Source organism: Cygnus atratus, chromosome 8 (assembly GCF_013377495.2).
Source record: "Cygnus atratus isolate AKBS03 ecotype Queensland, Australia chromosome 8, CAtr_DNAZoo_HiC_assembly, whole genome shotgun sequence".
NCBI lineage: Eukaryota > Metazoa > Chordata > Aves > Anseriformes > Anatidae > Cygnus > Cygnus atratus.
The window spans coordinates 31,909,544-31,930,725 of NC_066369.1; the positions used below are offsets into that span (position 1 = coordinate 31,909,544).

At 51.6% G+C, this 21,182-nt stretch overlaps 1 protein-coding gene across 1 annotated transcript; it reads right to left on the reverse strand.

Annotated features, from left to right (window-relative positions):
* Positions 1-9,141: 9,141 nt before the first annotated feature.
* On the reverse strand, positions 9,142-20,944 carry PTGER3 (prostaglandin E receptor 3). Its single transcript, XM_035564422.2, has 2 exons — positions 20,114-20,944; positions 9,142-12,293 (listed from the first exon to the last, which is right to left on the reverse strand). The coding sequence occupies exons 1-2, from the start codon at positions 20,942-20,944 to the stop codon at positions 12,006-12,008; spliced, it is 1,119 nt and encodes a 372-aa protein (XP_035420315.1). The 3' UTR covers positions 9,142-12,005.
* Between the last annotated feature and the right edge of the window lie 238 nt (positions 20,945-21,182).

Here is a 21,182-nt window from a genome sequence, read left to right on the forward strand (position 1 = left end):
CCATCAGCACCAAGGAGGCTCCTGGGCCTGGGCCTGGTGCCCTGCTGGTGTTACAAGCACAAGCTGGGCGCTGCTGGCGCTGGGCTGGCGGGTGGCAAGTGTCCCGGGGGGACGGTCTGGCTGTGCCTCGCACAACGCCCCTGTCCTCTGGCTGCCCTTCGCCACCCTGCCTGGGCAGCACCACACGTCCGTGGCTGCTGCAGGAGGCCCAGCGGTCACGCTTGCACAACAGCCCTCCTGCTTGGGTTAATGGCTTGTGTTTTCTGCGATACTGCTTGCCCCAGTTATTTAAGGAAAGAGGAGGGCAACGGGACACCCCAGCATGTCTAAATGTTTGCTTTGTCAGCAAGGAGCAGCTGGCTTTGCACAGGCTGCATGATCCCCTCTGAGGTGTTTGGAGCCGAGAAGGCTCTCGGGCTGCTACATGTGCTGGCCACACCAGCAGTCGTCCTCTGGGTTGCCGTAGGGCCGGACTGCAACCCTGTCACACAGTCACAGAATCATTAAGGTTGGAAAAGACCGCCAAGATCATCTGGTCCACCTTGTACCCTGTGCTCTGCTCACACCTCGTAAGGCGACAGCAGAAAGCTGCCGACCCGCTTGCTCATGGAGGAGGCGGCTGCAATGGGAAGACGTGCCTCAGAGGTTGTCAGTAATCACTAAAAGGCATTGCCACAGCCCAAGATCGCTTCCCACAGCCGCTCAGAGCCTGGGGACCTGATGTCACCAGCTTTTCCTGAAATGTTTTTGGGTCAAATGTTCCACTGAGAGCTTTGTTCTTCTTTCCCCCCAGGGTTCCTACTCTTTCATTCCCATCCTGTTGCAGTCAGTTGGAAAAACAAGTGCAACGTGGCCCCGCGTGGCTCTGCTTCCCCAGGCACTGCCCAGACCCACAAACCAAGCCCTCCTGGTGTGTCCCCGCAGCAGTTCCCACATTTCCAAACCTGCTGGCAGGCACATGGCCCTGCCTCGTGCCTGATGCCATGCTCCCCACGCTCCCCGTGCTCCCCGTGCTCCCCGTGCGGCCGCACGCTGCCACCCCGGGGCTCGCGGCACAGCTGTGAACCACGCGCTGGGTTTACTTGCAAGAACTGTCTGTGTAAAACCGATCGATAGCAGGCGATGACTGAGTAGTCCAGTAAAATACCAGCTGAATTATTAACTTTGGCATTGTTACCATAATCAAGCTAATTTATTGACATAGCTGCAATACTAATCCATTTCCAGGACATTAGATAATTCTGCTAGGTCAATACATGGGAAGGGAAATGGGAGCGGGGCCAAACCCCTCCGTGGTGGTTTTGTAACTGGGTTTTAAAAGCATGAGAGGAAAAAGGAGGAGGAAAAGCGATTGTGCCCAGCTGCTGGCACGGAGTGTGTTTTGGTTTTTGCCTTCCCCTGATGGACGTGCATAAACCTCTGGCAGCCCCGGAGCCTGACCCAGGCGACGGGCGCCGTGAAGCCCCCTCACAGTGGGGTGCCTGGCACTGGGTGGGCAATGGGCACCAGGCCTCTGGCGCTCTGCTGGAAGCTGACATTTGTCTCCTGCATGCACAGCACAGGCGCCAAGGGCAGCAACATTTAGGCCATTCCTTTGAGCCATTAGACATCAGCTTGGAAGCCCAAATCTTGGGTTCTGATTTTTCAGAAACCAGCCACAGGTTCTGGGGCTGGATTTGGCAGCACCTGTGCCCATTGCTGGGTGGTGGCAGGAGGCTGGAGGACCTCACATGCTGGGGGACACAGCAGCCCAGGGCCTTGACAGGTCATGAGGGGCTTCAGCACATCCTGTGGAAAAGCCCCGTGAAGAATGCGGGGTGACTTACGGAGCTGTCACAGCCTGGTGATCACCAAAGTGTGAATTTCTGATCAAACCACCAAAATAGCAACAAAGAGATTTATACCAGTGAGCAAACACCCAGCAAATGATCATCAAAGCACTCATTTCCAAAGCCACCCATGCCCTCGGTGGGCTCCTTGCCAAAGCAGCAAGCACCTGTGAGCAGGAGGGGCGCCCAGCACCTGCCCTGCACCGCAGCATGCTGCACATCGGCGTCCAGGTGGTGGTTTGGGATGTTTTCCCTCGCCCAGAGGCACGCGTACACATGCTTTACAAGCTTGGGCATGCCTTCTGTGGGCTACTTGCGGTGTAACGTAGAGATAAACGTCGCGGCTGCAAGCTTGCTTGGCTGCACAGAGCTTATCTTTTCCTTTTCTTTGGTAGGAATGACTCATCCATAACTTAATTCTGCAGGACTGACCAGAATAACCTCTGAGCGAGTGCTTTATTAGATGCTGAAAGATATCCATGGCATCAGCGAAGGGGACTTGTATTTGTGTAGGTTGGAGATGTAGGGATGAACACTGTGCTCTCCGGATCTCAGCGTGGAAGCCGAGTCTGGCTGTTGGGGGAGAATCAGGGCTTGGAGGGCTGCAGAAATGCCCCGGTGACACAGGGGTGGCCATGTCCCCTTGATCCTGTGGCCCTGCGGTCCACGCATCGTGCTGCTGCACACCGGAGCAGGGAGGTTTGGTGCTGTCTGGAAGGAGCCTCCTGGGCCGGGGCTGAGCAAAGGCACCAGTGCATGGAGCACAGTGGGGGGGCCGGGGTCTCGAGGGGCATCCCGTGGGGGGTGCCAGCCTGCAGAGCTTTTGGGCCTTCTCTGCACTTTTTGGGGTTTGTGCTCCACAGCGAGCACCAAATTGGCTGTGTTGCTGTCCTCAGCCTCTTGAGTCACGCCGGGGAAGGGGACAGAGAACACTGTCAAAGGCTGTGCCGTTACGATATACTGGTTGCTGTCAAGTACCAAATGTAGGCTTTAATTATACAGTATCAGCGAGAGATACGGTAGAACTGGGCGTGTATTTAATAACAAAGATAATCAATAACAGTCAGTTTTTTAACTTCCTTAAGGTGACCACAACGTTATCTTCATTAAACTCCCGATCCGTGTATAAGACTGTGGAACAGCTGTTTAAAAATCAGAAATGTATTTTGCCACGGGGTGAAATCCTTTCACACTGCACACAAAGGTCCATTGGTTTCTGATGGAGCTGGGAGAGCTTCCGTCCCTGCAGACCTCGCGGTCGGCTGCTGGGCATCTCTGCAGACCAAGGCGGCCTCCTCCAGGGGCTGGCTGGCAGCGTGCTTTCGGGCAGCAGGAGCAGCGACCCTGGGGACCTGGGGCAGGAGTGAGGGCAGGGCACAGCGTCCTTGCCGAGGACAAGAAGGAAAACACGTTCCTGCCCTTCACAATGTGAACGTCCCTGGAGTTAAACCCGCCTGACTTTATCACTGCTCTTATCGCATCGCCGGCCGGCGCTGCTAACAGCACTGATTGCGTCCAACCCGTGCTGAGCCCGTTGAAAATGACATTCCTCCGCGGAGCAGAGCCCGCTTTGTTATTACAGCGTGGATAACTCGTTATCACCGAAAGGCTCAAGTCGGAATTTGCCACGGTCCCTTTTGAAGCAATCCGGCTTTCTCCTCCTCTGCTGGTTCAGGAGCTCGCGGAGCGCGGGGCTGCCTGCAGAAGGAACCATTCCCGTTCTAGAGAAGGGAAATTGGCCGTGCCTGCTTCCTCTCAGGGGCCGTTAAAAACTCAGGAGCAGCAGCATGAAAGGGATGGCAAGGGGAGAAACCTGATTATTCTGATGCTAAACCATTTTTTTCCAGAGTGTTTTGCCACAGACCATTCCTGTAAATGACCAACTCTCCTCATGTTCATTAGATGCACAGCAATAACACAGATTTAAGACAAAAATTAACAGCTTTTGGAGACAAGGAAGGGCAATCAGGAGGTTGGGTGCCAGGGCCTGGCGAGCAAACACATCAGCAGAGGTTCCAGCTATCCTGGTGCAGCCTGAGGAAGAGTCGGGTTGGGATCTGATGATGCCAGGAGATGGAGAGACACCACCAATGTCCTGTGGTTTTGCTTCAGGCAGAGCGCACCACTGGTAATTTGAAACTGTCTGGTTTTAGCCTTGAGCCTCTGCATTTTAATGGGCTAAATGAGATGCCCTGCAGAGAGCTGGCGTTTCCTTGCCTTTGTGATATGAAAGCATAAGAGATGCTAGTATTTCAAAGGCTCCTTATAATGCAGAGGTCAAGTTTCAATAGTTACAAATTTAGACTAACACCTGAGCTGAAAGACGCAGCTCTGCATGGATACTCGGCCTGGCAAGGAGCGGAGCCGGGCATGGAGCAGGACGGTGGGATGGAGCAGAGGGGTGGGATGGGGCAGAGCGATGGGGACAGCTTGGAGCTGGTCCGAGGCAGCCTCAGCCCCATCGGCCATGGTGCCTGGGGTGGGCAGTGCTGCGCAGCTGCAGCATCCAAGCCTCTGCATGCATGCCCTGCCCCAGCACCAGCCACGACCTCGGTGGTGGCACCGCTCTCCTGGGCTGCTGTGACCTCCTCAGCGGCGGCTGGCCCTGGCCTCCTGGCAGGGACCTTTCCCGGCAGGGCTGGAGGCACTGGATTGTGGTGTGGCAGCACGGGGATGGCAGCGGGCGGAGACCTTCTCCTAACTTGTCAGGATGGGAAAAAAACGATGCCCAAATGTGGGCAAAGGGTTCCTGGGCGAGTTTTTGTCTCTGCACTTTAAAGCCTGTTCACATCCAGAGCCAGTGAATTGCAAACACATCAGGCAAAAATCCAGCTGACTTCAACCTGTCATATAAATTGCAAAACTGCTGGGAATTAATGCTTCACCCTATAAAGTCACTCCAAAATGGGGTGTGTATTTCCTTTCATCTGCAGGGCTACGAGCCTTTATAAATGCTGAAATTATTTGTGCATGTAGTAACCGTGGCTCCACTCTATGCAAATAGCCTGCGTGTTGAAGGGTGGACGAGGTTTGTTAAACAGTGTGTTTAAAGAAAGTCATAATAACTGGGGCTTCTATCCTTTGATACAATTTATTGTCAAAACAAAGCAGCCCCAAATATAAACACATTGTCTTTAATAAAATGCATTTGAACATATTTAACATATTTTATATTCAAAGTGGTTCTTTTATGTTCTACAGAGGACCAAAGCGAGGGCTGAATCCCCGTGCATGCCCCATGAGCATCAGTGTCAGTGCCCAGCAAGACAGCTCTGTGCGCGGGGCGATGCTGCCGGGGACCAGCAATGATGAGGGTCTGGGGTGAGCCCTGAGCTGTCTCTGGGTGCATGCCGGGTGTGTGCTCGTGCACGCAGCGCTGTGTCCCTTCAATGTCCTATGTGCTGCCTCACCTGGCACACACTTCAGTGTTTGGTGCTTCTTGGACCTTTTGAGAACGATCTGTTCCCAACGCACCTACACAGACTTGTCTCCCAACATTTCTCGTAAACAAGAAATCTGTGAAAGAGTGAAAATCCACCAGTGACTGCTCACTGTCCTGCTCCTGCCCCATGCCAAACAGCTCTGAGCTGTTTCCCACCCCAGCAGCCTGACTGTCTCTAACAGCCCCGCAAGAAGCTCAGATACCAGCAGCAATGGGAAATCGCCCTGTGCCCCTTCCAACAAGAATGGAAACACCAGGGAGAGAGAGCCTGGAAGTGTTTGGCTTAAAGATACCCAGCGCTGGTGTTTGTGGTGGTTTGGAAGCAGGTTTGAGCACCAAGCACATTTTCGGTTTCGATGCAAGTAGTGTTGGGGACAGGTGAATTTCGGGCACGCAGGAGCTGGGCATGCTGCACAGGCAGAGTGCTCTGCAGAACCAGCACCTGCTGCCTGCTGGAGCGGCAGCGAGCTGCCACATTTTTCTGGTAAAATCCTTTAAGATTGTGTTCACCAGCTTGTGCAGCTCCCTTGCTTCCTGGGCGAGAAACGTGGTAAGAAATAAAAGTAGCAGCTTGTTAATTTATAACTCGTTGTTCTCAAGTGAAACGCACAAAAGCATGCTAGAGGGAGCAGGGACTCAGCCAGAGATCCCGAAGTAGGAATCCCTGGAACATGAACTCCAGAGAGTGACACCACGGATTCTGTCCTCATGAAGTTGGTTGCGACCCGCAGGTTTTTTGCTGTGAACACCTTTCTGGTCCTGGGGCTCTTGCCAGCATTTTTTGGAAAAGAACCACTGGGCCCAAGCTTGCTGGACAGGAGCAGCCAGGGGAGTGCAAGCTGCCGTTGCAGTCGTGCGCCAATGTAGGAAATGGATGGGCACTGCATGCCTTCACCACCTCAGAATCAGACGCCCGGGCTGCAGAAGCCCAGCCCCACCAGGAGGAGCTGGGGAAGGTTGGGCACATGGGCTGGGGTGGCTCGAGGTCCCTGGCTGCAGAGGAACACCAAAAGTGTTGATGGAAACCAGGCTGAGGTTGCAGCTCATTCAGGCAATTCATCCCTGGTCCAAAATGCCAGGCTTTTATTGCTTTGGCATCATTTAAAACGCTTCGTTGAATACACAGCTACTCACACAGAAGCAGGCAGAGCTCCCGTGTTACAGATAGCTGCTCGCCTTTAAGGCCACTTTGTTGCATACCTCTGGCAACCCAATTTCTCACCATCATTTGAAAATGTTTATCTTCTGTCTTTGCTGTTGTGTTTATAATTTGTCAAAAGGCCCAGCCTTTCTCTCAGGAGCTGCTGCAACTCCCGGCAGCCGACCCCATCGACCCTCAGCCTTCCTGCCACTGCTCCAGACAGAAGTGGTTACCTCTTGTGGCTCCAGCACTGGCACTTCATGACCTTTTCTGCTCCCTTGCACGTGCATTTTAGAAAGCAGTTTTGTTTTTCTTAACTGAGATCAAATGACCCAATGGAAGGAAGATTAGGCTGAGCTGTGCCGCAGGGGCACGCAGCAGGGGCAGGCAGGTGCCTTGTCGTGGGCAGCACCATGACCCTTACAGCACCCGAGCTGCTGCTCTGCACCGGGAAACCCCAGGAAGGAATCCATAAATGAGAAAAAAAGTTAAATTAAAGGGGGTGGTGGTCAGCAGGCTGTGCAGGGCAACCAGCACGGGGGGGCTGGGGCTGGCTGCCGGCTGTCATTGCCTTCACTTGTCTTTAGACTGTCACCAGCACGCTTTCAAGTGTTTATACAGTTATTTAATCTTATCTTATCTAAAAACATTTCTCATTCAAGTGAACAGAAGAAATATAATCTGGGCTTTCAGAGAATCGGAGAATGGTTTGGGCTGGAAGGGACCTCAAAGCCCCCTGCCCCCAGCCCAGGCTGCCCACAGCCCCCCCAGCCTGGCCCTGGGCACCCCCAGGGATGGGGTACCCGCAGCTCCCCTGGGCAGCCTGCGCCAGGGCCTCACCGCCCTCATGGCGAAGGATTTCTTCCTCATATCTAATCTAAATCTCCCCTCTTTTAGTTTAAAGCCATTACCTGTTGTCCTATCCCCACACGCCCCAACAGAGCCTCTCCCCATCTCACCTGCAGCCCCCGTTAGGCACTGAAGGCCGCTCTGAGGTCTCCCCGGAGCCTTCTCCTCTCCGGGCTGAAAACCCCCGGCTCGCTCAGCTGGCTCCACAGCAGCAGTGCCCCAGCCCTGCGGTCACCTCTTGTTACTCTTGCCTTCTGAAGTTTGTTGGAATCAGAAAACCCAGCGATTTGCAGGGGTCTCCTGGGCACCTAAGGTTTCACCCCCACCATGGGGTGTACTGGAGGCCGCCACCTCCCCCCCACATTCCCACTTGGGGTGGCGATGCAGGCTCTGCACTGATCCTTATCCCACTTCCTCCTCCTCCTGCTGTGCGCAGCCCTCGCTCGCAGTCCCTTCGTGTGCAGGGCCCGGGGCTCCCTGCAGGCATTTCCTCAGCTGGAGGCCGCGCTGGGTGGCCGGGGGCACGGGCCTGCCGCGGCCTGCTGGGTGCGGGAGGACGCAGGCAGCGCTGCCGGCACCACCACCGCCTGCCTGTTCTGCAGACACACGACCGCCTGAAAACATGTTGCTGTGACTAGCTGCCGGTGGAGAGGTTTTTCTCCAGCCCTTGACTGATTCCTGCCCAGCAGCGGCACGGTGTTTGCACCACAAACGCGTCCTGGAGAACCTGCCCTGTGTGATGCAGAGCCCCTCTCTTCGGGAGAACCTGCGAAGGGCGGCCAAGAAAACTCATCATTGAAGCAAATTATGGGGAAAACACGAGCTTTGCTCGGTACTGGCAAGCGGCCGTGCTCTTGGATGCCAAGTCTGAGTCGAGATGTGGTACCACCACGGCAATTAGCGTCGATCTATGGAGCAGCGAGGGAACAGGCAGGATGTTGGAAATTAGGGAAAATTGTGTGTAATTATTTGCTGTTTCTCTTCTGAAGGTCGTTTCATACACGGTGACATTGCACTGACTCACCAGAGGAGGGAATCGGGTTGGGGGGTTGGCTTTGCTTGTCCAAGCCATGTTTCCAGTGTTTCACCACAGCTCTTCTGCGCTCCTCTTCTGCATAAAATTGCTTTAGAGGCAATAGAGGTCTGTGCTGACGTTACAAAATGTGAAAAGATAAAAATAAATCATTTAAATAATGTATTTTTTTTTTTTATCTTACTAAGGTAAGTTCCACCTAATTCTGATTCTGTTCTGGGGCAGGAAATTTTAAGGGAAAAATACATCAACATCAAAGTTGCCACATTCCAGGACAGCATTTTCATTGTCCTGTGCTTCATCGTCCTGTGCTCTCCAGAAGAATTGTGCACAGGCCGTGCCCACGGCAGAGGCACCACGGCTGCTGGCCTCCCCTGGCAGGGATGGAGCACACAGCGCCGCAGCGCTCAGCACTACCGCAGCACAAACGCCAGCTGAATGAGCAGCGTGTGCATCGCCGCCAGGACTGGCGCGGCTTGCTAGTAGTTGCTAACGTGGTTTGTAAAGGGAAAATGTGCGGATCTGACACGGGAGTGTTACTGTAATGTTCCAATAGCTTGCTCACAAGAGGGATTCTTTCAAGATGATTTCTGGTGAACCCTGCTTCTCCATGTAAGTGACATTTTGGCTGTGCCAAATCCTTCACCAGCAGACAGGGTGGTTTTGGGGCTTGCACTGTAAACTGGATCCCTGAGCTGATCCAGCTTGAAAACAATTCTTTTAAGTCAAAAAGCAGTGGTGCAGCCCTGCAAACCCCTGCGAGGCCGTGAAGCGGCAGCAGTGCTGCTTCAGGTGGCTGCGGCTGCTGAGCGTACGCGTCCTGGCAGCAGGAACTGAGGCACAGGAGGTCGGTCATTGTGCTGGGCTTTTATTCTGACAGACACAACACACACTGATTTGGTACACAAACAGGCTAGTTTATAAGGCAAACAATGATTTCAAAGTAGGCTTCCCATTCACTACTGCTTCCATAAAATTTTTGACAGGAATACAACATATTAAAACCAGTATTAGAAATACTTTTGTACTGGAATTTAAATATATCACATAGGAGGCATCTTTAAAGAAAGGCAACAAAAATACACCTTCCCACTCGAAAAAGTAAGTGGGAAATAAAAACTTTAATTTATGCTAAAGCTTTCTGATTCATTTTTGAAAGTGCGTTCCTCCAGCCATGTCACGTTACGGCAGGCATGGCTGGCAAATAGTGCTTAGACTGCTCTTCTGTAAACAAATTAAAAGCAGACGTTCTTTCCCATTTTCTGATATTTGAAGTAGATTCTCCTTCATATCACTGTGCACAAAGATGGAAAGAACTGACTTTTTCCAAATTCAGAAGTGTCCTACTCCACAAAGGAAAGGCATGGAGCAACAAAATTAAAATGAATGGTGAAACCATCCCTGACCTACTTAAGAATAACAAGCCCATGGCTATCTGATCATTACCACATATATGATTCTTTATGTAAAAGAAAAAACAGCATTTTCCTGTTGCGGCTGTAAAAGAGCTGATAAACGAGGTATTGAGTCACTCTTCTCACGGCGCGTTTCCCTCCTGACCACTCGCTGTCCCTCGGCAAGCCGTGTGCTCTGGCTGTGCTGCTATTCAGAAATGGTTCGGTCTAATTATTGAGGTCATCCTGACATACTTTACGAGGGACTGGGCTTGTTTATTAGTTTTAAACAGCTAGTGTACACAAACTGAACAATATGAATCCTTTGGACAGAAGAGGCTTTGTATATCACAAAATAATGTTAAAAAAAAAAAAAAAAAAAAAAAAGTTTGAATCCTGCAAGATGCTTTTCCCAAGAGAACCAGTGCAGTTTTTATTTCCCGACACATACCTCACCATGCTGCCCAGGTGCTGATGAGGACACAGGCCTGGGGCTGGCCAAGCTCCCCGCGGCCTCTGCCTGGAGCAGTGAGGCTGGAGGAGGCGGTTTGCCTCCCGGAGCAGCTGGGGAGTGCTGCAGAACACAGGCGGCACCCTGCCAAATGTCAAAGTGCCTCGCCGTGGTGGTAGGCTGGCCCTTGAGTGAAAGTAAGACTTCAGCTTTTAGGTGGCACTCAAACGCACCCCCCTGCCTCCACATTACGTTTATGCAAAAGTGGCTTTTGCTGTCAGATTAATTATTTCTGACCAATACGAAGATACACAACTAGACTACGCAGCAGCGGAACAAGGAAAGTGAGTAGTTGGTTTCTCTTTTGAGTAGTTACTTTTACAAACAAGGAAGGGAAGCAAAAATCAATTAAAATTCAATTTTCCACGAGAATTTCCTAGCAGATGCACGGTTATATTTGCCTTTAAGGCCCCTGAATTGGTTATTATTGGCACAAAGTATACGGTGTACCACTACACGATATATTGTATTTTATTGTATTGCATGTAGTTTCACCTAAGAGGCCATTAAACAGGAGCCATTAGAGGCTATCATCTAGAAAAAGGACAAAGAAAATAGGAAAAAATGCAGTCCTTGTGAAAATAAAGTTCAGATGTAACACAAATGGGTTAGAACTCAGTTTTCTAATAAAACCTGAAAGTTACCTGGAGGAAAGATTTGACTGATGCACATAATTCTACCCATCTCTTCCAGTCTCCATTATTGGAAAAATTCCCAAAGCTGCCGTATCTCTCAAATTTGTCTTTTTGGAGGAAAGAAGAAAGAGATCAGTTGTTCTCAGGTAATACTTTGGCTACTGTGTAGAGCATTTTAATAATTAAGAAGTTTTGAGTGGTATCCTCATTACTTAAGAATCATTTGATGTTCATTTGCTTCCCAGACATGTGCGTTTCCAAATAAAACCACCCATGTGAAAGCGGTATTTCTGGCTTTGTAAACCTTTGCCATTTATCTACAGGAAGAAGAACACTTACTGTCACTTACAGTCTGTTTATCACTTTCTCCATCTGCGCAAAGTAGTTTTATAGTGTGCTTTGCTAACGGCAATTCTTGTTATGCCTGGGTGTTTCACAGGTTGCTATTAAAAAAAAACACAAACCACAGATCTCTCACTTTACGCTGTGTGTCCCGATGCTACATCCTACTCAGCAGATAAGCTAACTTTAGCATCCACGCAGAATGAGTACTTGTCAGGACAATATGTGTCATGAGACACAGCCTACATTCAGTTCTCAAAAGAGATTGATGATCTACCATCACTGGTACAATACAACCTTTTCAGTTTTAAGCCATAGAAATCTAAATAAAATCTGAGTTTTATCTTCCTTTAATTCTTCTACTTTTTGCCCCTTTCTCTCCTTGTCCCTCCAGAAAAAAGGAGGAAGAAAGACCCTGTGAAACTGATAATCTTAGTATTAAGATTATATATAGGAGTGGGTCTCTTCAGTAATTAAATTGTTGAATCTGTTCCAAATGTCCCCTGATAGGAAAATCATTTTTTTTCTACCTTAATGTAAGAAAAAATCCCTCCAGACTCTATTTTAGACACACAAAAAGTCATGTTCTGCAGCTCAGTTAGGAACTGCAATAACAACAGAATTTAGCAACAAACCCAATTGCTTTGTCTATATTTGAGAATTTTTGGCACATTGGATAAATAATAATTTGGCACTATAAGGCCACTCAGTAATGCCGTTTTCAGCTATTTATGCAGATGCAAGCGCGTTACAAACACCCTGATTCACAGTAAGATTTAAAACCACTTGTTGGCGAAAGCAGTTTCCGTGCAAGTGGATCAACGTTCCTTCACGCCGCTGTCCGTCGGATTTCATCTGACAACGTGATTGATCTCTCTTTCCACTCGTTGTTAGAGCACTTGGAGACAGCGTTGGCTGCTTGACAAAACTTCTGCAGGAGGATCTTTCTTAGTAGCAGATAAACCCACGGATCCAGTATCTGGTTTAGTGAGGCCAAGCGCACAGCTGTCAAGAAGAAATTGCACTCTTTGTACAGTTCTGAGCTTTGGGCTTCTGCAGAGAATCCCTTACAGTATTCAAATGACGTGTGGCTGAAGATCATCTTCAGCATCGTTATCTAAAGAAAGTCAGAAGGAAAAAAACAATACAAGTTAAGATACCAGATCTGTATCAGTATATGCAAATACCCCTGAAGATAAAATCCTGCCAAGGGATTTTTTCCTTCCTCATTGATTTCAGACCATGGCCATAACAAGTAAGCAAGCTCTGAGAGAGCAGCTCAGTCTGCGTGTGCACGTAAAACGAGCATGACAAACTTGTTACCTCCCAGCCACCCATCAGGCTGATCTGCAGATCCCATGCTAACGCGAGGAAGCACACGCTGCTCCCCTGACACCTCACAGAAAGCCGTGTGCTAAATCCCGGTGGCTAGAAAGGGAAATCACTGACTTGGCAAAACTGATTCAGAGGGACTCATTTTATCATTTCTGTATTACCAGAATTACAAACATCAACTGAATAACTCCTAATGAGTAGTTCAAAATTATGTTATGAAGAGTAGATGTCAGGAAAAAGAATTTCAAATACGAAAACGTCTACATTTCTTGTAAAACTAGCATGTTTTATTCTATGACATATAAATTTTAGACAGCTTATGAACGGACCCAAAATAAAAGAAAAGGGTTAATGAAAGCGCTTTGGACTAGAGGACAAGAAAGTATTTTATGTCAACTAAAAAAAAGATTTTGTTTTGCCAGAAGCTGCAGACGGCCTTTTGTGTTAACCTGACCTCTAACCCCCGCCTTCTGCCCTCAGCTCAGCTCCCTCAGCGCGCACAGCGATGTATTCAGGAATCTGTTTCCCACGACATCCAGACGGGCACGACTGAGACTGTACCGGCACAGCGAAACGTTTCACACGAGCGCAAGTTTCCGTGGCCGGCGTCTCCCACAGCTCAGGCACAGAGCAGCCAGCTCCGGTGGCAGCCGAACGCTACGCGCGGGTCGATGCCGCTGGGGCTGGAGGCGAGCAGGAGCGGCGGCTTTCTCATTTACTGCAGCAGTTACGCAGCACGGGGCTGCCCCAGGTGTTGCGTGGTGGCAGGTGTCAGGACACTGCTGCCCCTCAGGGAAGGCAAGCCGCGGGTGCTGCAATACTCACTCACTCCTTTAAGACGAGGCAGCTTTGCCTCCGAGGCCGCTGGGCTACAAGGCTCACAGTCGGTAAAGGACTAAGTGACTGAAGGCTGCAGGGCAATGATTCAGTCAACTAAAATAACGATACTTTGGGCTTCCTCGTTCTCCAAATTAAGACAAAAGTCTTGCTTTACAACTGCCAGTAAAAGGAGCCCCAGAACACAAGGACACCTGCGCTCCCGTGTGAGAGCCCAGAACAGCAAGGCGCCGCTGAGGGCTGGTTTGCTGCGGGTTGTACAGGAAACCCGCAGCTGAAGGAGGGCTCGGCCCGGCAGTGCTGCCCAGCGCTGGGCTCCGGCTGGAGGAGCGCGGGCTTTGAGTCACCGGGCTGCTGCTCAGCCAGGTAAAAAGGGACAGAAGCTTTCCTTCGTCTTGTTAAAGCTGGTGAGATAGTGCTGGGCATTGTGATGCTCTCGTATACCAATATACGACTATGGGAAATATGAATCATGTTTTGAGAGATGTCAGATATATTTATTTCCCATGGTTTAGTTGGTTGGTATCTGCTGTCTAAAGTTTTCCCCTTAAAAATTTGCACCAGCTGCAGCAGTTTTAAAGCATACTACTTCAGAGGCATTTAGCTTGTTCTCTGCAGATAAGCTACATTACATGTTGTATTGCAAAGTCTTCTCCAGGAGCCTACAAACACAGGGACCAAAACAACTTCTGAGCAGCATTCGGCGAGCAGCTTGCTGCCAAGCGACGTGCGTGTCACGTGGGGAAACGCCTGTGCTCCTGCACCTGGCCGCGCCGCGCAGCGCGCCTCCCGGCTGCTCCACAGCAAGGCCAGACAGGAAAAGGCCAGGGCCGCCGGGAGGACAGGGCCGGCTTTCGGATGCACCTCAGCAACTCTGGCGCCGCGGTACGAGCCGAGCCGTGGCAGCAGGAAGCCACCCACCCCTCGGGACGGACGGTACGGGGCCTCTGTGCTGGATTCGTCGTGCGCCGAGCACGGGGCAGTTAACGAGTGACTCTTCCTGGACAGGTCCTGGTTTTGCTCGCAAATCTTCTCTGGTTGTGAACCGAAGGCCTCGAATGCCAGGAAATCCTGCAGACTCGAGGCAGTAGGCCCGCGGTCTCTGAGGTGCCCACAGCAGATGTCAGGGCGGCGGTGCAACACCACGCTGTGACGTGCCACAGGTCCACTGCGTGTGCGAGGGGGTGCCAGGCACCAGACGGGTGCCGGTCCCAAATGTGCAGGGAACTGCCCAAGCGACTGGGCTCCCGGTCACTTACTGACAGCCCCGTGCAACCTCCTGACCTTGGCCTCTCAAAGGAGCCAGCACAACCCGTACACACAGCGACGTGAGCCCAGTCAGGGCTTTTCCCCAGTGCCGCTGTCAGAGAGCAGCACCACTGCTGGGAGCAGGGCCGGCTGGCGGGAGGGACCAGGGAGCTGGCCGCGGGCAGCATCTGCCCCCTTGGAGGAATCTTCCGGGTGCCGGATCAATAACCGTGCGGTGGCCTAGGAAAGGCTCGGAGGAGTCTGGGAGACAGGGCCACTCCAACAGCAAGGCAGAAGTGTTTTTGTTTCTTTAAATAGAAGCAGTTGAGATTCCATCTGCTGCATTTAATTTAAATAAAATGAGAAGTAGCCACTGGTGGAGGTTTTCAAAAATACAGGATACAGACCCAAAACACACCAGGCGGCCACGCACCAGACTCGCACAACCCCAGCTCCACCACGTGCCTGTCCCCGCGGGCCTGCAGCACCTTCAGCAGCGCCCCGCGCCCGCCGGGCCTGGCAGCCTGCTCCTGGCAGCCCGTGGAGAGAGGCAGCCTTGTGGAAATGCGCCGAGCCCATGCTACAGCCAAACCCAAACCTCTTTGTCATTCCCAGCACTGGGATTACTGCCCCTAAATCAGCTCTTCTAGCCCGTCTTTGGGGAACCCTGCAGCAGCTTTGTAGACCTTGTTGTCTTGTTCTTTTGTTACGGAATCCATGGAGCTACAAAAATATTAGACTAATAAAATGCATTTCTCAAGCACGCAACTGCTGTTTATTTTTGTCTTTCTTACATAATATTCCATTACTGGAATACTTGTTGGGCCATCGGTGGCTCTACTGGAAATTTTGTTTGATATCCTTGGAGGCTGTTTATCATGGCCTGTACTGGTCCTCTAAATTAATTGGAAGGAAGACTGCAAAAAGAAGGGGCATAACACCAGGTGGAATAAAGTCAATAGAACTATACAATCTATGCCAATAAAGCGTGGGCTCAAAACACCTATAGTAATGCAATTGGTAATCACATTTAATTGATAAGATAACAATCTGCTGTTACTGAACGCAGTTTTACAATTAAACTTCCATTGCTGTGGCTTTTAAACTGATAGCCAATGACCGGGCACACTTTGTGAGGTATCTTTACAGCATTTTGAGTAAAGTTTGTCTGCAGCCCACGAGAGATTTTCGGGTTGTTTCAGAGGTTCCCAGCTAGCCGCCATCGCTCCGTGACACACTGCCGCGGGCTGAACGTTAAACGGGCAGTCTGTGTTCCTTCAGGGATCCAGGCGGCTTGCTATCACATTACTAAGTATTTGAAGTGAACTTTCATTGTATTTAGGGGAAAAAAAAGACAAAAAGTCTTTCCCAAAGATATTTTTCCAGTTTTAGAAACTGGGTTGGAAGGTTTTTTTGACTGGAGATCACAAGGAATTCTCCGCGGCAGAGCTCTGTGCAGCACTTGGGCAGCGACAGGCTCAGGCTCCTTCCCCGCGGCAGCACTGCAGAGCCCCAGTTAGGAGGCATTTACCAAAATCCGTGGGGCCATAGGGCTGCTATCTGCAGTAAAGGATGGACAATAAAACAGTTGCTATGCTTGCAGGTATGTATTTTTAGGCGAAGCAAGAGCTGTGAGTAGCTGGTCTGGAATGCGGGGTAGGAATCCGATATGAACTTCCCAGTCCCAAACTGCAAAATCTTTTCATGAGATAGCTTCCAAAAATCCAAGCATGTTTTCTATGCATCATGAAGACAGGAGGATTTATCTGTTTACACTGCTTCTCCTCTCCCATTAGTCCTAATCCGTTGCTGAAATAATTCTCTCCCACATAGCAAAGAAAGCTGTAGAAGGAATACAGGATTCTCCTGATGAAGTACAAATAATGGCTGCGGTGAGCGAACTATGCAGAAGCCCAGATGGAGAGACAACACCTATAGTCACGTACCACCTTATTTTAAAGTCAAAATTGGACTCACTTCTAACGCCTCTGTGGAAGCTAAGGCAGAATGAAAGACCTCAGCCTGAGCAAGCCAAATGTCATTGCAGCTCCACGCTCCTTGTGGAGCCCTGAAGGAGGATTCCCACTGCTTGGAATGGATGTGGATTTCTCTCTTACAGCAGAAATACTGCCTGTCGCAGGCAAAGCTAGGAAAGGCCAAACATCTGCCAGTCCCGCAGGACTGCAGGGTGACCCCAAGCAAATCCCCTCTCTGTTTCTGCGAAACCCATGCTAGTGAAATCACTGGCAATCCTCTTGGAGAACTGATGCACAAGGCTGAGGATTTCAACATGGAAAACCTGTTTGCAGAAGGGCAGTAACGCAGGGAATCGTGACAGATCCTGGTGAAGTCTAACAGGCTTCCATCAGGCACGTGCTCTAAGTTTTACTGCCTGGTTGTGCCCTTACCTAAGACAAATATAGCCTGGCAAAATCCAGCCTTTTGGCAGGTCCACAGGTGTTCCCTGCAGCACGCAAACCACAGTGACCAGGAGGCCGGGACACCTGCACCAGGCGGCTATTTCGGCGTCAGAGGGGAGTGGAGCACCCCCAGGAAGCTGCTGGTTCATGCAAGTCAAAGTGTCTGCAGCGCAGTGACACCACTGCCTTCTCTCCCCAAGTAAAGGTGCTTTCCATAGCAGCTTTGCGCATTTAAAAATATTACAAAATACTAAATTTATAATAAAAACACCTTTAAAGGAGAGTATCATCGATTTCTGTCTGACGGGAGGGTTAAGGAGAACATGTATGTTGAAAGGAAAAGCAGCAAAATGCCTGAGCAGTTCAGCTTTAAATAGCCTTGAAAGCACCCTGCGAGTGCATAATTTTGTAACCTGGAGCTGCTAAAAGCATTATTATGAGAATTACAGTCTGTGCTGCAGCTGTGCTTCTGTGCAAACAAAGAAGAGCTTTATCCATGTTACCTCAAACTCATTTCAGTCTGCCGTTGGCTTATTTCAGTGGCTACATTCAACAGTTGAACACCAAAATAAACAGAAGATTGGTGCAGACTGGAAACCACTTATGATAAAGCAATACCTTACGTAAGTGGAGCATGTTTCAGGTTCTCCATGCTGAATTCAAGTAAAGTCTTGACTGCACAATAAGAGATCTCATGCCTGCGTTATGAATACAGTTCCTCTCTTCTACCAAACATCCCATAAATCACGGGAAGGAGGGACGCTTCATTAAGCTGTTCCGTGCACAGCCGCTATCATCAGAAGTTTCACTTTTCTGTTAAATCCTATTTGATATTCTCATTTTCATCAACAGATCAAGTCTGTGTGAAGGGGCATTGTTTCTATTAGGCAAACAGTTGTCAGCATCCATTAGTTCTCAGTTATAAATCTCAGACTCTTTTAATCTAAAGTTTCCTCTGAAAATCCCTAGATTCCTGTTTAAATGAGCTTTCTTACAACTGCTAAATGATGCAGCTATAGGTTAAATGAGTTCTTTCATTTGGCTTTCACTGAAAATACACTCGCCTTGCTCCAAGCTCACTCTTCCAAAAACCTGGCCTCTTATTCCTAATTTTTCCTTTGCAGTTGTATAGAAAAAATGGAAGTACAAAACTTCTGGTGTAGTCGTGACGCTTGATTCTGACACTACGAAGCCTGGCAGGCACGCTGACTAGACGGAGCAGCTTTGCAGGACCCTACAGCCCAAGCGATCGCTTTGCAGCGTTGCCGCTGTGCTGTGAAGCGAGCTGTTTGCAGATTCACTCTGGACCACAGCCGCTCCCTGGCCGGGCAGCACCAGCCCCAGCAGCAACACCAGGGCTGCCCAGCAGCGTCCTCCCTGCAGCCCTGCTCTCGCCCGGAGTGCCGGGCTGCTCGCCAGGGCCAGCGGCGCCGACCTCCCAGCCCTGTCTGCGGCCCCAAGAGCCGTGGCTGCCTCTGACCCATGGAGTGCTTACAGCAGCTCTGCCCTCTGCTTGATCCTCGCGCCGCGGGGGCCTCCTTTCCACTTCCTGCAGGTCCATTCAGCTGCACTGGCTTGACCTCTGGCTTTTAAGTCTGCAAAATACCACTGGAAGCAAACCACCCAAGGGAATCCCTGCATCGTCACTGATTTTCCAGAGTATTCATGTTCTGAAGGAAGAGAAGAGATGTCTCTCATCCCTTTTTTGCTCTATGCTACAAGGCTGGTTAAACCCCCATGTGTGATAGCTTTGGTGGAAGATGGCAAAGCACAGGGCAGAACCTGCTTCCAGATGGGGAGAATACAAAAACTAGGACTGAGAGGCAAATGCATTTCCTGCATTTAATAACCGCCTTCTTATGTTTTCATCCTTTTAATTACGGAGGACAAACACGTGGCAGTTAACTTCTGGAGAAATAAAGAAATCCCAGTGTTTTCCCTTGGGACTTAGCTGTACCCATCGGTGGGACAGCCGGACACTCCTAGCGGAGATGTGCCGCGGTCTGGAAAGGGCCAGCCAAGTTCTCTGTGCACAGTGGGAGAAAAATCCTTCCGAGGCCACACAGTACCTGTCATGTAACTGCAGAATTATTCTAGCAAGCTTCTCCCCTTTCCTGCTTAAGGATTCCAAGCACAAACTCTCCAAAAGTCACACTGTCCTCTGGCAGCAGGACAAACTGGCCATTTTATAGAGGGTACTGGACTCCTAGATGTGCCCTCATCCCATACAGTAGGAGCAGAGGTGGATTCAGCCTCTTCCACTCCTAAACCATGAGGAAGGATTTATCCCAGCTTGACAAAAAGGGGCAGAAATGAGGAAGAATAAAATAATGGAAAGAAATTCAGGGGTCCTTTAAAAAAAAGAAAAAGAAACAAAAAGCCGGAAGCGCTGCCTTAAATAAGATAGAGTGAGCAATCTGCTGAAAACTAGCGGGCACTTACAAAGTCACACACTGTACCTTCCCTCATGAACCACAGAGATAAGTTTTGGTGCAAAGCAGGAGCAAATAAAAAATATGAAATAACTCCTTCCCATCAGCACAGGGCTCCATCACAAAGGGGCTGGATGAACTTGCTGACAGGTTCACCTCAACAAGGAGCAGGGAGGTTCCGGTCCCCTTGCTCCGGCACCTTCAGATCCCGATTGTGCTACCCACTAGGTAAACCTCCCCGTCTGGCCGCAGAGGGCAGGGGTGCAGACCCTGTCCCACCGCCATCCCACCCTCCCTGTACATCTCCCCATCGCCTGCCTGTTGTTCGCAGCACTGCTGACCTCAGTGCCCTCCTCCCAGACCCACCGTCTCCTCACCTCCTGCCCTCTTCCTCTTTACACGACCTTTCTTGTCCTCATCACCCCTCCTTTCTATGGCATTTCTTTGGTCTTATTTTTCCCGATGCGCTGCAGCGTGCCCACCTTTTGCACCGCTCCCTGCCTCTCTCCGACCAGCACCCACACCAGCCACCCCCAGGGCTCTGTCCCCGTCCCAGCTGTTGCCCCCGCTTCCTTTCCCCTCGTGGCCACGGTGCCCACGAGGAACCTGAGCCACCTGTGGGCGCAGGGCCAGGGAAGGCTGCGGCAGCCGAGGCGGTGACCTACCAGCAGCGGTGACCAGCACGCCGAGAGGACGCACATGATCCCCAGCAGCTGGATCAGCGTTTCCGTGGTGATCCGCCCCCACTGCTTGCTGGAGCGCGGCGCGGTCGCTTTGGTCCGACAGCGAGACACCAGGGCCTCGATGGTGGCCAGGTTGCACGCCACCGTCACCACCAGGGAGAAGAGCCCCAGGCCAGCGAAGGTGGAGGCGAAGAAGCTCCCGGTGAGCTCGCCGTCGCCCGTGCTGATGAAGCACCAGGTGCCGGGCCACTGCAGTGTGTAGCGGCCCAGGCCAGCGATGGGCAGGAGGGCGAAGGAGATCACGGCCAGCCAGATGCCAAGCAGCGCCGTCTTGGTCATCCTCGTCTTCATGTGGCTGGCGTACCAGTGGGGCGTGCGGATGGCCAGCGTCCTCTCCACGGCCATGGCGCTGGCGATGAAGAGCGGGCAGAGGCCGAAGACGGTCATGCTGAAGCCGAAGAAGGCGCAGAGGCGGCCCGAGGGGTCGACGGCGGCCCAGGTGCGGTCGGACAGGTAGACGGAGATGACGATGGGGCTGGTCAGCAGCTGCCCCGCCAGGTCGGTGAGCGCCAGGGAGCCGATGCACAGCAGGAAGGACCGCTTCCGCCGGTTCTCCTTGGCCCGGTAGCTGCGGGACACCAGGAGCATGGCCAGGGCGTTGCCCACGACGCCCGTGATCATCATGGTCAACGGGAACGCCACCGACACGGCGCCGCAGCCCTCCGCCGCCCGCCCGGTGCCGTTGCCCCGCAGCCGCATGGCGCCGGGCTCGGTGCCGTTGGGGCCGCCCTGGCACAGCGGGCGGCGGCTCATGGCGGCGGCGGCGAGCCCCGGCCCCGCTCCCGGCCCCGCTCCCGGCCCCGTCCCATGGCGGCGCCCCGCGGGCAGGCACCGGGCCGAGGCGCGGCACTGGCGGCCCCGCGGCGGGCGGCGGCCGTTAAAGGCGGGGGCGGGGCGGCCCCGCCCGCCCTGAGGGAGGGGAGCGGGCGGCGCGGGGCCCGCCCGGGGCTCGCCTCAGGGGGCGCCGCCTCGTGCCCGAGCGGGGCCGCGG